The sequence below is a fragment of the Canis lupus genome, chromosome 17, assembly GCF_003254725.2.
Source record: "Canis lupus dingo isolate Sandy chromosome 17, ASM325472v2, whole genome shotgun sequence".
NCBI lineage: Eukaryota > Metazoa > Chordata > Mammalia > Carnivora > Canidae > Canis > Canis lupus.
This window is the reverse complement of record NC_064259.1, coordinates 2,130,549-2,146,328: the sequence shown is the minus strand read 5'-3', so window position 1 is coordinate 2,146,328 and position 15,780 is coordinate 2,130,549. Positions and strand designations below refer to the sequence as shown.

The following is a 15,780-nucleotide window of genomic DNA, read 5'->3' as shown; positions in this document are numbered from 1 at the left end:
CTCAGCGTGACCCCGAGGCCCCAGGATTGAGTCCCGCATCGGGCTCCCCACAGGGAGCCTACTTCTCCCTCTGCCTGTTTCTCTGCATCTCTGTGTCTCTCATGAATAAATAATTTTTTTTTAATCTTCCAAAAAAAACCTCCAGCAAAACAAGGGGGTGGAAGCAGATTAAACACAATCCATAAAACAGCAGCAGCTTGAGCTGGATGACGGGCACATAGCTCATGACACGACTGTTACACTTGCGTAGGTGGATCAATGGATTCTCAGAAGACCCTTCAAGACATGAAAATGCAAGCATATCACGGGCTATGCTTCGTCTTCAGCAGTCGTGCAGCTACATTTCTCAACGACCAGCATTCCCCATCTATCCTGGCATTCTGGTCAGCTTTTTTTTAATATATAGAATTTATTTATTCATGAGAGACACAGAGAGAGGCAGAGACACAGGCAGAGGGAGAAGCAGGCTCCCTGCAGGGAGCCTGACGCGGGACTCGATCCTGGGACCCTGGGGTCACACCCTGAGTCCAAGGCAGACACTCAACCACTGAGCCACCAGGCCTCCCTGGTCATCTTTGTTCTTATAATTGGCAACTGTTGCATTAATTTCTAACAAATGCATTCTAAGTCAACTGAGTCTTTATAAGAGTTTTAGATGGATTTGAGAATATTCTATTTCCAAGTTTTCACAGCAGGCAGATTTTGCAGGTAACACATCTAAAATGAAAGCATTTCTCCTTGGCCACCTTCAAGTATGCTTATTCCTTAACACACTAGTTTCAAAAGCAAGTGTTTCCTCACAGAATGCTAAGCATTTCTTTTCTTGGGACATGGACTTTTTATTCTAGTGTCTACTAGATATATAACCAACAGCCACTTGGCATAATAGAAAAATCAAAATTCAGAATATTGTTTAAAAAGAAAAATGCGGGCAGCCCAGGGGGCTCAGCGGTTTAGCGCCGCCTTCAGCCCAGGCCAGGATCCTGGAGATCCGTGATTGAGTCCCACGTCGGGCTCCCTGCGTGGAGCCTGCTTCTCCCTCTGCCTGGGTCTCTGCCTCTCTCTCTCATGAATAAATAAAAATATAAATAAATAAATAAATAATAAATAAATAAATAAACTAAAAAGAAAGATGCCTTGGGGCATCTGGGTGCTTCAGTCCATGAAGCAGCTGCCTCAGCTCAGGTCATGATCTCAGGGTCCTGGGACCGAGCTCCATGTCGGGCTTCCTGCTCAGTGGGAAGCCTGCTTCTCTCTCTACCCCTACCCCCTGCTCATACTCTCTCAAATAAATGAACAAAATCTTCTAAAGAAAAATGGCTGGGATGCCTGAGTGGCTTAGTGGTTGAGCATCTGCCTTTGACTCAGGTCATGATCCCCGCGTCCAGCTCCCTGCATGGAGCCTGCTTCTCCCTCTGTGTCTCTGCCTCTCTCTGTGTGTCTCTCATGAATAAATAAAATCTTAGAAAGAAAAATGCCTGGGTCCATGTACCTGTAGCCCTTTCTCCCCAGCTTATGGGGCTGGGGCAGCTGAGCCCCAAGGCCTACCACCTGCAGCTTCATGAAGCACATACTGAAAATCCTCAGCACTAGTCACTTCTTTAAAAAAAATCAGTATCTTGTTTTAGATGCGTTAAGTGATAAAGTCCCATTTCACAGATGAAAAGTACAGGGTGACCCCCAAATACCGTGTCCTCGAGACTACACTCAAGTAAAACTAGGGATCAGCCTATAGCTTCTCACGTTTCTGGGTTTATGTTCATCTGGTTGTTTTCTGAAGACCTAACGGATGCTCAACCTCGTCGGAGGACAGGAGGCCTCCTGCAAAGGCGCAGAAACACGCAGAAACACGCAAAGAGCTGGCTCGGTGTCCGGGCGGAGGGGAAGGGCCGAAGACAATCCCACTTTACCTGGCTGGGAGGCCCAGGCAGCAGGAGCCACGCGGCGGGTGGACTCCTCTGAGGACAGGCGAAGGTCCCGCTGACTGGGGAGGTGGGGGGGAGCCCTCCTCCCTCTGACCCAGGGCTCCAGCTCCCGAACGGGGGCAGCATGAGGGCGGGCAGGTCCCCACAGCTAATACACCTGCGTCTGCGCCCCACCAGGCTCACGGCCCCTCTGGGGCTGCCCCGCTCACCTGGCAGGGAGACTCGCCTCCCAGGCTTATTGGGATCCAACCTCTACACAGGACACGTGTAGGGTCAAACACACTCCTCTGGGCTGCTCCAGGGCCCCCACAACCACCTCACCCCTCTTGCCTCAGGTTAGGACCTGAAAACTCCTTGCTCATGCACCACATAGACTAAAACGTCTCATCCTACTCACGCCTCACTGCTCAAGTCCATGAACGCATAAGCTCAGGGGTTGGGAAAGAGGCAGGGGCTGCCGTGGGTCCGTCTCCCGGCGACCTAAGTACACTCACGGCTTCTGAACTGTACGCTACAAAGGATAAAATGGTAAATTCTGCATGTGTGTCTTTCACAAAAACATTCAGTGAGAACACTACTTCACATTTTGCTCTTGGAAAAAACTTTCTATCACGTAGTTTTCAAAACTGTTCCCGGCCTGATTCCAGGTGCTTCTGTCCAGCTGGACTTTCAGGCAGGCTTCCCGGAGACCAGCATTCGGGTGGAGCACCCACGCTGGCACTAGGATGTAGGCTGTCACCCTCTTGTTCACAGCTCTGGTGCCGTGTCCTTTAGGTCGAATTGTCAAAGTGCCCATACTTGGCCGCTTGGGGCAATTTCCTAGGATTATACCTATTAGAACATCCCTGGATACAAGTCTATCCCTCCTGTGCATTAAACTGCACCCTCTCTGTTCACAATCTTCCCGCCCACGCAGGGGCTACTGACACGGACGGCTGTACAACCACATCTCTGAAATTTTGAAAAACACACTAAAACAGAATACTGTGAAAGTTTTATTTAATCATTTTTGTTTACAACTGGAACTCTGGGAACTCAAAGTTAACATCCTTGCCCGTCAACTTCTTATAGACCCCAGAAAAGGTTTCAACCTACGAGGAAAGAAAAGAATTCATCAGACAAAGGCAGAGAATTCCGATTCTGCCCACACTGCAAAACCCGACCTTCCCTCCAAAGGGAAGGGGGTGCGTGTGGTGGCACCCCGAGGGCTGGCGCTCTGCATGCGGACCCTCCCGCAGGGCAGCTGCACCCTCACCTTGTGCTCCACGTTGTTCTGCTGTGCTTTGTCCAAATGAACCTTTATGAGCCGGCTGCCGTCCAGTTTCACGCGGATTCTCTTGCCCACAATTTCACTTGGGAAAACCAAGTCCTCCAGGATCGCGTCGTGCACCGCTGTCAAAGTGCGGCTGAAAGAATGTGGTGACACAGTAAGAAATCTAGGAAGGCCCGCCCTCCTGAGAGCCCCTTTAAAGTCAAAAGGGTAAACAGCAAACCACAGGTTTCTGAAACCAAAATCACACCAGCTTTCAAGAGACCGCATCGGAGCCACTGCCAAACTAGACAGGGTGGCCAACACCCTGGTGAGGTACTTCCAAGACCCTACGAGCCATACACACCCCAGGCCATTCCAGGTGATCATCTCCAGGGAACGGGGGATCGAGGTCTCAGGTTTACCTTCACTCGACTTCTTGACTAAACCGCTGCAGCAGCCGCTCTACTCCTCACTCATCTCCAAAACCATCCCTCTCCAATGTTGTCAAGTTAATCTAAAAACCTATGCGATCCCACAACTTTTACTAGGAAAAGCTCCTTTGAGAGCGCTCCACAGCTCCCAAAATACCTGCACGCGCGCTCCTCGTTCTCTAGGATGGGATGGAGCACTGCCCTATCACCAGCTCCGGGAGGACAGCCCCTCCTGGGCCCCCATCTTCACCCCGTCACACAACGTGAGGCCGTGACCTCACCCTCCTGGTAGCACTTCGAGTTCACAACCTAACTGGCTGCCCGACAGCAACACGGTTCGACGAACTCCAGGCCTCTCGGGGATCTGCCGTGTACCCCGGGAGGCCAAGGAGAGGGAGCAGAAATAGTTGTTCCCAGTGTTACAGAGCTCCCCTGCATGCAGCAGGAGTGCGTCCAGGCCGCCTTAGCCTCAGCAAATGGGATACTAAGCTCCATTCATCGAAGTTCCCACACAAAGCACACGTGGCAGGGCTCCCGACGCCTGCTCTGGGGCTGCAGAGCAAGCTTAAGGGAACCCACTTCCCATTCCCAAGGCCTTCGTCACCTTCCAGAAAGCAAACGACACAGGTGGCCCAACGGATCACTGCTACCCAGTAATCCAGCCTCCTCCTCCAGCACTAGGAAGGCACATGAATGGAAAGTTTGTCAACTGTGTCCTTTACAACAAATCAGAATGGCATCAAAGCCAGCTGTGGCGCATTCTCTCAGATGCCAACATCGCCGCTTACAAGAGGGAGCGATGGGAATGCAGCTATGCCTCAGAGAAAAGGAACGGAAACCCTGCTCCAGACTAGACACCAAAAAAAGTCACTCTCGGGGTTTCATCTGTGTAGAAAGCCAAGTCCTATGGAAGGAAAGGAAGTCTGAAGGCAGTGGGAAGCGGCGGCACCACCACGCCTGCCGCCCAGACCCTGGCAGTCAACAGAAGGCCTCGGATGTGGACATTAGGTCACCAGGAACACAGCGAAGTCATCACCTGAGAAAACGTGGAGAACACGCGTGGGAGGAGGGACAACTGGGGCTGCCGATGGGGGGCCGTCCTTCATGCTCAAGTACACACTCAGGCTCCAACAGACTAGATGCCCTTGGTGACCTCCTGTATTTCGTGTCTCACAAACTGCACACCACCGAAACAATCCCTCAATTCTTACTGCTCCAACTGCCCATGAAAAGGTTCAGCGCACGGAGCCGTTCGTCTCAAGCTCCAGAACCCTGCACCTGCCCTTCCAGCCTCCCCTCCACTCCTCTCCACAGCGACATTGGCCCGCTGGTGACCCGGCACGACCTCCCGGCGGATGACAAGCCCCAGCATCGCCATCACTGGCTGCAATCGCATTCTCCAAGCCTCGCGTCTCTCCTCACCCCTTCAGGAATAAAGGGCAGACTCCATGAGCAGGCTGCCTGCCTGGCAGTCAGATACCACACTGTTCTTCCCAAACCGGTCCCTGGGGCAGGGCCTGCGGGGGTCCAGTAACCCCACACCTCGGCCCAGAGCAAGGAGTCAACAAGGCGCACGGAGTTCACGCCGGACACCCTGAAAGCCCAACCAGCTCAGAGCACACGTCCACCAGCGTCCACGACTGCAGCAACGTGTCACCCATCCTGTCAGCACCAGAGAAATCCACCTCATTTCTTAACCTTAATTCACAGTAAAACATGAAATACAGAGCCTCCCAGCACCCCTGAGCCACCCCAACAACGCCCCCGCTGCTCCTCGCCCCGCCCACAGAAGGGGAGGCACAGTCTCATGTTCTGCGACAGCAGGGACCTAGGTCTGTACCACTGTGTCAACACCCCGAGCTCTTGCCTCCAGAACTAACTTCAGAACGCTTGCAGTAATCACAGAAGAACCAGCTGCTCAGTAAAAAGTGCCACAAAGTCTTCCTAAACAATCAGTGTTTAGTTTCGGAAACCTACCACAATTACAAAACTACGTGAATCAACGGCGCTTAACAAACAGGCCACAGTACGGGTTTTTTTAAAGTAGGCTCCCCACGGGGCAGCACTCCCGCGGCGATCAGCGGTCCGCGCCCCCGCCCTCCGCAGGGAGGGCGCCCAGGCACTCACCTCCTCGGGCGCTTTTGCTTATTTTTTGTACGGCTTTTTCGAGTTGGCTTGGGCAGAATTCTCCTCTGTGAGAGAGAAATGACGTTGGAGAAAGAAAAACTTTAAGCGGGCAGGAAACTGTCAAGCTGCTTTAAAAACAACAAAAAAGGCAAGAGAATCCATTCGGGACTCGTGGAAGTCCAGCAACCCAGAGCAAAGCGGCCCGAGTCCGAGTCGCGCGTCGGTGCGCGCCGGTTCCTGCCTCCACCACGGCCGCCACCGCGGCGGTTGCCACAGGGAGCCCCTCACAGGGAGCCCCTCACGTCGCCGTCGAGGCGCGCCCTCGGCCGCCCTCAGCTGTTCCCCCAAGCGCGGCGAGAAGCCCCGACACCTGAGCAATGAACACCACGTGCTTCCCGCTGAACTTCTTCTCCAACTCCCGCACGAGCCGCACTTGGATTTTCTGGAAAGACTTCAGTTGAGGGACGGGAACGAAGATGATGATGGCTTTGCGGCCGCCGCCAACTTCAATCTCCTGGAGGGGAAGACGCCGACCGCACGCTGACCGCCCCCGCCCCCGCGCCCGCGCCCGCGGCTCGGACACGTGCAGCCCAGCAAGGCCGCCGGAGCCCCCGGGGAGCAAGCGGGCCTCACCTTGGCCGCCGTGATGTTCAGCTCCCTCAGCTGGGCTTTGAGGTCGGAGTTCATCTCCAGCTCCAGGAGAGCCTGGGGGGGGGAGGGGCTCAGCGGACGCGGGGGGGCGGGGGGGCGACCCGCCCACGTGCGCGGCCGCGGACACTCGGGGGCTCCCCGCGCTCGGGCGGCTCCGACCTCCCCCCGCCGGGGCCCGGGGTCGGGGTCGGGGTGGGGGGGACACCCCGCCGGCCCCCCCGCGCCCCCTCACCTGGGAGATGCCGGACTCGAACTCGTCCGGCTTCTCGCCGTTGGGCTTCACGATCTTGGCGCTCGAACTGAACATGGCCTCGTCCTGCGGGCACAGGGCGCCCCAGCTGAGCGGCCGCCGCGGGTGCGGCCCCCGCAGGCCCCGCTCCCCCCGCCCCGAAGCCATCGGGGAGCACCGCCCGGGGAATCGGCCGCATCCCCGCCCGGCGAGCAGCGCCCGCGGACGCTGGGCCGACTCCGAAACCCGTTCTCCTCAGAGTGGGCGGAAAAGTCCGGCGGAGGCCAGGCCGCCGACATACCTGCGTGAGAGCGCCGGCTTAGGAAGAGGCCCGGGTCTCGCGAGAGCTCCTCAAATCCCGGCGGCGGAGCGGAAGAGGCGGGAGCAGGAAGAACCACCGAGGAGCCGTGGGAGCCTAGAGAGCCCCCGGAAGAGGCTCCTCCGCCCTCCGCGTTTCCTGTTCCCGGTGGTTGGCGAGCGTTGCCTGGGGCAGCTGCGGAAGTTCCGGGCGGGAGCCGGGCGGCCGGGGCCCGCGAGAAGCAACTCCGCCCCGAGGAGAGGACTTGGAAAAACACTTTCCGAACCCGAGGCGGCGTCTCGCTTCCCCGCGGAAGCCGGGGGAAAGGAGCGGGCTCGGATTCCAGGTGTGCCCAGAGGCCCCGGCGGCACGACGTGCGGTAGCGCCGCGGAAGCCAAGCGCTTTACGACTAGATGTGCTTTCCGGGCCGTAAACACTTAGCCCTCGAGTCGGGTCCGCGGGCGGGATCTGGCGGATGGGGGGTGTCTCGGGGAGTGGGGAGCTCGGGGTTCCCGAGGTGGGCGGGGGCTGGGCAGCCGGGGTAACGGGCGGGGGATGGACGGCTGGCTTAACGGGCGACGGGGTGGACGGCGGGGTAACGGGCTGGGAGGGATGGACGGCGGGGGTAACGGGCTGGGGGGGGTGGACGGCGGGGGTAACGGGCTGGGAGGGATGGACGGCGGGGGTAACGGGCGGGGGGGTGGGCGGCGGGGGTAACGGGCTGGGAGGGATGGACGGCGAGGGTAACGGGCGGGGGTAACGGGCTGGGGGGTGGACGGCGGGGGTAACGGGCTGGGGGGTGGGCGGCGGGGGTAACGGGCTGGGAGGGATGGACGGCGGGGGTAACGGGCTGGGGGGTGGACGGCGGGGGTAACGGGCTAGGGGGTGCACGGCGGGGGTAACGGGCTGGGGGGTGGACGGCGGGGGTAATGGGCGGGGGTAACGGGCTGGGGGGTGGGCGGCGGGGGTAACGGGCTGGGGGGGATGGACGGCGGGGGTAACGGGCGGGGGGGGGTGGACGGCGGGGGTAACGGGTTGAGGGCTAGACAGCCAGGGTTAATGGACAGGGTACTGGGCTTGGGGTCAGGGGGGGACAGGGCGGGTTGGTAACAGGCTGGGGCAGGGGTGGGCCCCCGAGGTGGTTTTCCCAGTGGGGCAGAGCCTGACCTGAAAGCCAGCACAGTTGGTGACAGTATGGCAACAGTAGCACAATACAGAAAACTACAGATCAGTGACAGTGGGTGACAGTGGGTGATGGCACAGAGCTACCGCGGGGGGACCAAGGCCCGTGTGCTGCAGAAGTGCCCACGTCTGTCCCAAGCTGTGGGTTCAAGGTCCCGTGTAGAGGTCGACTCCCCTGCCCTCGAGAGGAAGCGGAAACACAGTTCACAGTAACGCCCATGCTCCTACTCGGCTAGTGCTGAGCCAGGTGCTGGTGGTTGTGGGACGCAGAGTCTGTCCTCAGGGAGATACCTGGGGTGAGGAAGACCTCCGTAAACGGTGCAAGTGTGTAAGGACGAATGATGCGGAAGACCGAAGTAAAGTGAGTAAGGGTGACGTGGAAGTGTTGGGGTCTGCGGCCCAGGGCCAAGAAAGAACTCTTGAGGCCTCTGATGCCAAAAGGTGGTTTTAGTGAAACTCAGGCAAGATCCGCCGGGCAGAAGGAGCTGTGCTGAGGTCCTGAGGGGCTGGCTTTCTACTTTGGGGGGGGGGGGGGCAGCACAGACCTCCAACGGTGTTTTCCAGGATCCTGAGGGGCTACCTGGTTGGGAGAAGGTCACTGTTAGTGTTTAGTGTCAGCTCAGTCATGAGACCCCTCAGAGGGGTATCTGTGGGGCGTGTGTTGGGGGATGAGCGCCCACCTGCATCTGGGGGGTAGAGACCGGAGGTTTCCAAAGGATCCTGGGGTTCGGGATGACATTGCCTCTTGCCCTTAGCAAGTGTCCACATGGGGGCATCCCAGCCCCCAAGGAAGGTCAGTCTGCAACCTGCTTCAGGGACTTTGACATTTGGCTTAGGGAGGAAATTTTAAGTTTTCTTTTGCCTTTGCTTCCCACATCCAAGGGGACCAGGAGGATTCATGCATTAGAGGTCGGGGGAGTGTTTGGAAGAGAGGTAGGAGCTATGCCCCAGGGAGAGGAGCGTTCCAGGCAGGGGCAACTTGTGCTGGACACTCTGGCTGCGGCCACGGGATTTAATCTGGGTGTTCAGTGTCCTCACCTATCAGGTTCGACTGTCACTGTCCCGACGGACCAAGCATGGAGAGGTGCTGACAGTATTACGCTAGGCCATCCCTAAGATTTCTGTCCATCTTTGCTAAGCTGCAGTGGTGTTCATCTCAGATTTCTAAAGTAGGTGTGTTTTGCTAATGCTAAAAAAAAAAAAAAAAAAAAAATTAAAGGCCAGTATCTCCTTGGAAAATTAAGAGTCAACTTGACACTTACTCCAGAAGGAAAGAAAAGTATAGCTGCTCCTCTGATCTTACCTGGGCCGCTTGTCCTGAATGCACTTGATGAACCATTTCCGTTTCCGTCCTGTACGTGCCAGGCCTTCGTCCCTGCCCGTTCTGCCAAAGTAGCGCAGCGGGTGGGGGTATTGAAGGACATTCTTGCTGGTTTCTGGTACTTGTTGAACAGGAACGGTCCGAGAGCACAGCTTGCCTCCTCCCCATCTCGGGGAACACGCCGTCCCGTCAGTAGTATGGTGGTAGCATTAGGTTTCTTTGCAGGATGTTCCTTATCGGGTGGAGGAAGATCTCCTCTATCCCCATTTTCCTGACAGTTGTTATCTTGACTGATACTATGTTGGATGCTGTTTATGAATCAATTAACAGGACCATGTGAGGTTTTCCTCTTAACGTGTTTGTTAATCTGGTGAACTATGTTAATTGATTTTCAAGTACTGAGCCCGTCTTGAATCTTTGTGACAAACCCCACTTGGTCATGGAATCGCATTCTCTTTAATGTTGCTGGGTTCCATTTACTAATATCTTGTTGATGACTTTGTCGCATCTGTGCTCATGAGGGTCACTGATCTGTAGTTTTCTGTATTGTGCTACTTACTGTTGCCTGGTTTGGGTATCAGCCCCACACCAGCATCATGAGAAGTATAGAGCGGTATTCCTTCATCCTCGGTTTCCCTGAAAACATTGTGTAGAATCGTTAATTCTTCAGGCATCTAGTTGAATTTGGCCATGAAATCATCCAGGCCTGAGATTTCCCTTTTTTAGGGGTTTTTAAAATGACAAATTTAACAGTTACAAGGCTATTAAAATGATCTGTTTCGTGTTGGATGAGATTTGGTAGTTTGTGCTCTCAGAGGAGCTGCTCCATTTCATTTAGATTGTTGAATTTATGTGAGTAGAGTTGTTCATCATCATCTCTCACTATCCTTTTTCTGTTCCTATTTATTTATTTATTTATTTATTTATTTATTTATTTATTTATTTATTTTTTATGATAGTCACACAGAGAGAGAGAGAGGCAGAGACACAGGCAGAGGGAGAAGCAGGGAGCCTGACGTGGGATTCGATCCCGGTTCTCCAGGATTGCGCCCTGGGCCAAAGGCAGGCGTTAAACTGCTGCGCCACCCAGGGATCCCCTGTTCCTAACTTTTTAAAGTAGATTTCACAGAGAACTTTCAAATCAACATAGTATCGTAAGCCTGATGGAATATGCTGAATTTTTAAAACTGGGAACCTGAATGAGTCAGGAATGTAATGTGGCCTGTTATTCACTTACTCTTTGACAACTGTTGTGTGTGTATTGTTACAACTCATGACTGCTCAGATCTACTGTTTATCAATCAACCTGCCAGTATTCTGCTTTGATGTTCAGACTGTCTCACTCTGAACAGTTTGGCCAGCAAAACTTGGTGAAGATTTTAAACCATCAGCTCCTTTTAGATGAGTTTCTGTGCCCCATCACCTCCGTTAATCTAACCTCTTGCTTTCTAGCACAAGGTGTTCCAAGCTCATTCTGGACAGTTCTGTCTCAGACATGGGATCCACCTTTTCTCCAAAAAGCCTTGGTTCCTTTTATTGAAAAAATGGTATTGGAGAGCAGAATCTTGGCACAAGGGCACCTCATGGGGATCCTCTTGCCTCCTTGATCTTAGTAACTAGCATGATGATCTTCAGTAGGTGTTCTTAAATTCATATGATTGATTTACTAACCCTCGTGTTTATCTATAAACTTTACAGTCCTTTCTAGGAGAATAAAAAATGCCATAAGTCACAGAATCGACTTACATACCTCTTACATAACAATCTCTTCCTCCGGGATCCCTGGGTGGCTCAGTGGTTTGGTACCTGCCTTCAGCCCAGGGCGTGATGCTGGAGACCTAGGATCAAGACCTACGTCGGGCTCCCTGCTGCGTAGAGTCTGCTTCTCCCTCTGCCTCTGTCTCTGCTTCTCTCTCTGTGTCTCTCATGAATAAAATATTTTAAAAATAATAAAAGAAAAAAATTGTCATGTCCTGAATTCTCCACTATGCATTTGTCATTAAAACACAAAATTATGGAACGCCTTGGTGGCTCAGTGATTGAGCATCTGCCTATGGCTCTGGTCATGACCCCGGGGTCCTGGGATCGAGTCCTATATCAGGCTCTCTGCGAGGAGCCAGCTTCTCCCTCTGCCTGTGTCTCTGCCTCTCTGTTTCTCATGAATAAATAAAATCTTTTAAAAAAATACAAAAAGGGATCCCTGGGTGGCGCAGCGGTTTGGCGCCTGCCTTTGGCCCAGGGCGCGATCCTGGAGACCCGGGATCGAATCCCACGTCAGGCTCCCGGTGCATGGAGCCTGCTTCTCCCTCTGCCTGTGTCTCTGCCTCTCTCTCTCTCTCTATGTGACTATCATAAATAAATAAAATTAAAAAAAATAAAAAATAAAAAAAATAAAAAAAAAATAAATAAATAAAAAAATACAAAAAAATTATATTCTTTAAAAATCAATGTTTCTGGGGTGCCTGTGTGGCATGTGCCTTTGGCTCAGGCCATGATCTCAGGGTCCTGGGATCAATCCCCACGTGGGGCTCCCTGCTCAGCGGGGAATCTGCTTATCCTTCTGTCCTCTGCCTGCCACTCCCCTGCTTGTGCTCGCACTCTCTCTGCCAAGTAAAAGATCTTTGGGGGGAAAAAAATCAGCGTTTCTCCAGCTTAACGTGCAAAGGAATCACCTAGTGATCACTGTAAAAATGCAGATTCTGATTCAGACGTTCTGGGCTGGGCTCAATATTTTCTAGTTCTAACTTGCTCCCAAGGACACCCATGAGACTGGTCCAGGGACCAAACTGAGTGACAAGATCCCGGATGTAGAGAGGACTTACAAAGTAACAGGAAACTAAGAAAGCTCCCTTACAGCATGAAGGTAATGAATTACAGAATCTACGGTTTTATCCTGGAGGGACCAAGAGACCCAACCTGGGTAGTTCTGGCCCAGGAGAGAGTACCGTTGGGGTGGGGTTGCCGTTAGCCTAGATCTGTTCTCATTCTCTCTATATACATACATATGGTGTAAAGTCCCCTATTACAAAGGACCCTATGCCGGGAACGTACAATGTCCGCGCCCAAGGCAGAAAGCTAGAGGTCCCACAGAGGGACCCCAGACTGCAGAGCCCTTCCTTCCACACCACTGCTCCTGGTGGTAACGATTAAGGGGCAGGAGGAGAGTTACTGCAGAGTCCTTGCACATAAAACAAATTTATGGACCTGTCTGGCCGATCAAGAATTAATGGATTGGATTTAGCAAAAGGTTGTCTCTCTCCCCTCCACTTACAGCTGCCAGGTTTTTATGATTATTATTACACAGTGGCCAGTAGGGAGCAGGGGGATGAAACGAAGGTGCAAGCCTGCGGTGAATGTGGAAATCGACTGCATGTAATGAAGCAAGGTCACTGGCTTCTACTGGAAGGTTTCAAAGTCACTCTTCCAGTATAACTATCTGATCTGTAGACACGGGTGATCCATCATATCAGGTGGATGAAAGGTGTCTGCTCAAATATTAATATTTAAGATATAGAGAATTCACTTGATTTTTATTATACATAAATGGATAATTTGCTCATCTTCAATATATTTCATCAAAAGCAACACCATTGTCTCCTGAATCTTCACGAAACATGCACAGGATGAAAAGTAACGTGACATGGGGAACACGCTGTGTGTCAGGCCAGATTAGAGGCTGCACACGGCTGTGTCCACAGCTGCCACACACGCCGTCCTTTTCTCCAGTTTCCAATGAGAGAACAGAGACCTCAGCGACACACCAGATTTACATGGCCATGGGTCGTAGAGCTGGAACCTAGAGCGCGTGTGAGCTGCCTGGGTCAGGGCGCGGGGACAGCAGGAGAGCTGGGGGGGTGGTGCACACACGGGCTGGTACCCCTGGGTCCTCCAGCGGGCTCATCCCGTGCACCCCCGAGGTCCACACCCAGTGTGCCGAGTCAGCACCCCAGAACCCCACCCCCCAGCCAAGGGCCTCCCATCCCCCACCGAGGTCAGGGCAGCTGATTGATGGAGCACCAGAGCTCCGCAGGCCTGATGCCCCTCAGGTATCACACTTTGCTGGGATTGTTCTTGGTGACGGGTCACCTTTAGGTCAATAACAGAAGTCCATTGTCTGTGGAAGGCTGCAGCTGAGATGCCCTTGGCTGGGTAATCATGTTCCTGGGGCTACGCGGGGGCATTTTCTACAGCTCTTCAGGCTGAGGGGGCCAGGCTGGGATGATGCCCCAGGACCAGGAGGAAGCTGGAGTGCCCGTGTTAGGGGCCACTGAGGGGGGGGGCAGGGGCATCCCCAGTATGCTCATGTCAGTGGCTTACCAGCAGCATCATTCTCCAGACAATAAGAGTATTTTCAGGTATAACCGAGTCCTAGTCATCATCACCTTCCTCAGTCACTCTTTTAAAATCAACCATTAACATTTAAAGAGTACATTTCCGTCTCAAAGACATTGTTCAAATTACGTAAAATATTTAATGTAAAAAAAAAAGTCTATTTTTATGTCAGTCACCTCTGCTCCCAACATGGGGCTCGAACTCACAACTCTGAGATCAAGAGTTGCGGGCTCCTGCGCCTGAGCCGGCTGGGCTCCCCTAAAATCTGCTCTTTAACAAAAACATGTCACCTCGTGGCTCTCACTGCCATTTCACCATCTAATTCATAACACAAACGACCACAGGGAATGACAGAGAGAGGTGTTGTGAGTTCCAATCCGATGTCTTCCTCTTCACAGTCACGGAGATGCCACGGTCGGCTTCCCACCCCCCTGCCACTGCTCCCACTCCCCTGCCCCAGACTCCTCCTTGCTGCTAGTCACCGCTGCAGACAACAGCAGGAAGGTTGGGGACCGAGTGCCAGTCCGACACCTAACTAGATGACGTGGGGCGAGCCACTAAGGCTCCTGAAGCCGGTTTCATCTGTCAAATAACCTGAGGTGGGCCTGTTGACCTCCCAGGACTGGGGTGGGAGGCGACAGTGGGGAGTGTCCTCACACCAGAGTGTGCTTCGGAGCCCCCCGGGGGGCTTGCTAAAACACAAACTGCTGGGTACCCCCTCACCCCTGCGGAGTTCAGGCCCTGCAGAGGTGCAGCGGAACTCCCCTTCCAAGTCCCCAGGGGATGGTTTTGTGGCTGGTCTGAGGACCGCACTTTGAGAACCACGACTTAGGTTTGCCTGGGTGGGTGCCGGCCTGGGGTCTGGGTCCCAGCTGCAGCCCTGCCTGTCTGCACAGGTGTGGGCAAGGCACCCGATCTCTCAGGATCTCACTTTCTCGGAGGTGAACTGGGCGACGTTAGTGCGGCATCACCGGCGTCAGTCCTGGCTGTGTGCACGCCATACTCAGCACAGGGCCTGGGACGCCAGGGAAAGGGATTCCGTGCGTCGGTGCCCGGCGGGTGCTAATAAGCACATGTTCCTCCTGAAGCAAGGGGTGGCTTCACAGTTACCTATCCCAAATTGCACATTTTGGGAAATCCTAATGTGTTTTACAGAAGCATGTTACAGACTGGTAGAAACTTTTATTCAAAAAATACAGTTTGCAGGAAGAATGTAAATTGGAATTACAAGGACATTGTTCAAATATATTATTTTTCATGTGTTCCTGTGTTGATCTATAGTTATTTTCTAGGTCAGCAGTTCCTAGGATTTTGACCTCAGGACTCTGAACTTTTAAAAAAGTTATTGAAGACCTTAAAGATTTTTTTTTTGTAGGTTACAACTATTGATATTACACAAAACATAAAATGGAGAATTTCAAATTATTCATTAAAATAATAACCCCCAAAATAAAATAAAAAACCCATTTCAAGTTAATATAAGTAATATATTTTATTAAAAATAACTATATTCCCCCTCAAAGTGAGAAGAGTAGCATTGATTTTGCCTTTTGCAAATGTCAGTGATGTCTTGAGGAAGACCATGTTTACTCCTCTCTTTTCCTTTAAATTTACTGCTTTCTGCAGGCATGTGTAACACACAGAGTATGTGTTTTCATTTTAGTTACTTTTTTTTTTTTTTTTTTTACTTTTAGATTTATAAGAATGATGTCCTATCTCCACTTGGAGACTTGCTTTATCCACTTAGTATCATATTACTGACATTCATCCATAATTGTGTGTGTCAAAGAAAGTTCCCTCATTTTGAATGCTGTAGAGTCTCACTGACTTCTGGGCAGTTCTCAGTACCTTACAGAGAATGGGCCAGTTTTTGCTCCGGACAGGGAAAGTCTCAGGCACTTCGAGCCAGAGATTAAAATAGAAAAGCTTTTCAGGGATCCCTGGGTGGCTCAGTGGTTTAGTGCCGCCCTCAATCCAGGGCATGATCCTGGAGACCCGGGATCGAGTCTCACATCAGGCTCCCTGCATGGAG

General features: G+C 52.9%; 1 protein-coding gene and 2 long non-coding RNA genes across 3 annotated transcripts; 1 reads left to right on the top strand and 2 right to left on the bottom strand.

Annotated features, from left to right (window-relative positions):
- Positions 1 to 2,907: 2,907 nt before the first annotated feature.
- On the bottom strand, positions 2,908 to 7,319 carry RPS7 (ribosomal protein S7). Its single transcript, XM_035700759.2, has 7 exons — positions 6,917 to 7,319; positions 6,619 to 6,702; positions 6,369 to 6,440; positions 6,106 to 6,249; positions 5,736 to 5,800; positions 3,181 to 3,331; positions 2,908 to 3,016 (listed from the first exon to the last, which is right to left on the bottom strand). The coding sequence occupies exons 2-7, from the start codon at positions 6,691 to 6,693 to the stop codon at positions 2,939 to 2,941; spliced, it is 585 nt and encodes a 194-aa protein (XP_035556652.1). The 5' UTR covers positions 6,694 to 6,702; positions 6,917 to 7,319; the 3' UTR covers positions 2,908 to 2,938.
- A 594-nt stretch (positions 7,320 to 7,913) lies between these two features.
- Positions 7,914 to 11,389, top strand: LOC125752786 (uncharacterized). The gene is made up of 2 exons (XR_007403095.1): positions 7,914 to 8,456; positions 11,115 to 11,389. It is a non-coding gene; the product is annotated as an uncharacterized LOC125752786 (long non-coding RNA).
- On the bottom strand, positions 8,070 to 10,065 carry LOC125752787 (uncharacterized). The gene is made up of 2 exons (XR_007403096.1): positions 8,776 to 10,065; positions 8,070 to 8,675 (listed from the first exon to the last, which is right to left on the bottom strand). It is a non-coding gene; the product is annotated as an uncharacterized LOC125752787 (long non-coding RNA).
- Positions 11,390 to 15,780: the final 4,391 nt, after the last annotated feature.

Coding starts and splice junctions, on each gene's coding strand:
- RPS7 (XM_035700759.2), bottom strand. CDS start 6,693: ATGTTCAGTTCGAGCGCCAAGATCGTGAAGCCCAACGGCGAGAAGCCG. Junction 3,332..5,735: donor AAGCAAAAGCGCCCGAGGAG/GTGAGTGCCTGG, acceptor ACATTCTTTCAG/CCGCACTTTGACAGCGGTGC. Junction 3,017..3,180: donor AGAACAACGTGGAGCACAAG/GTGAGGGTGCAG, acceptor CTTTCCTCGTAG/GTTGAAACCTTTTCTGGGGT.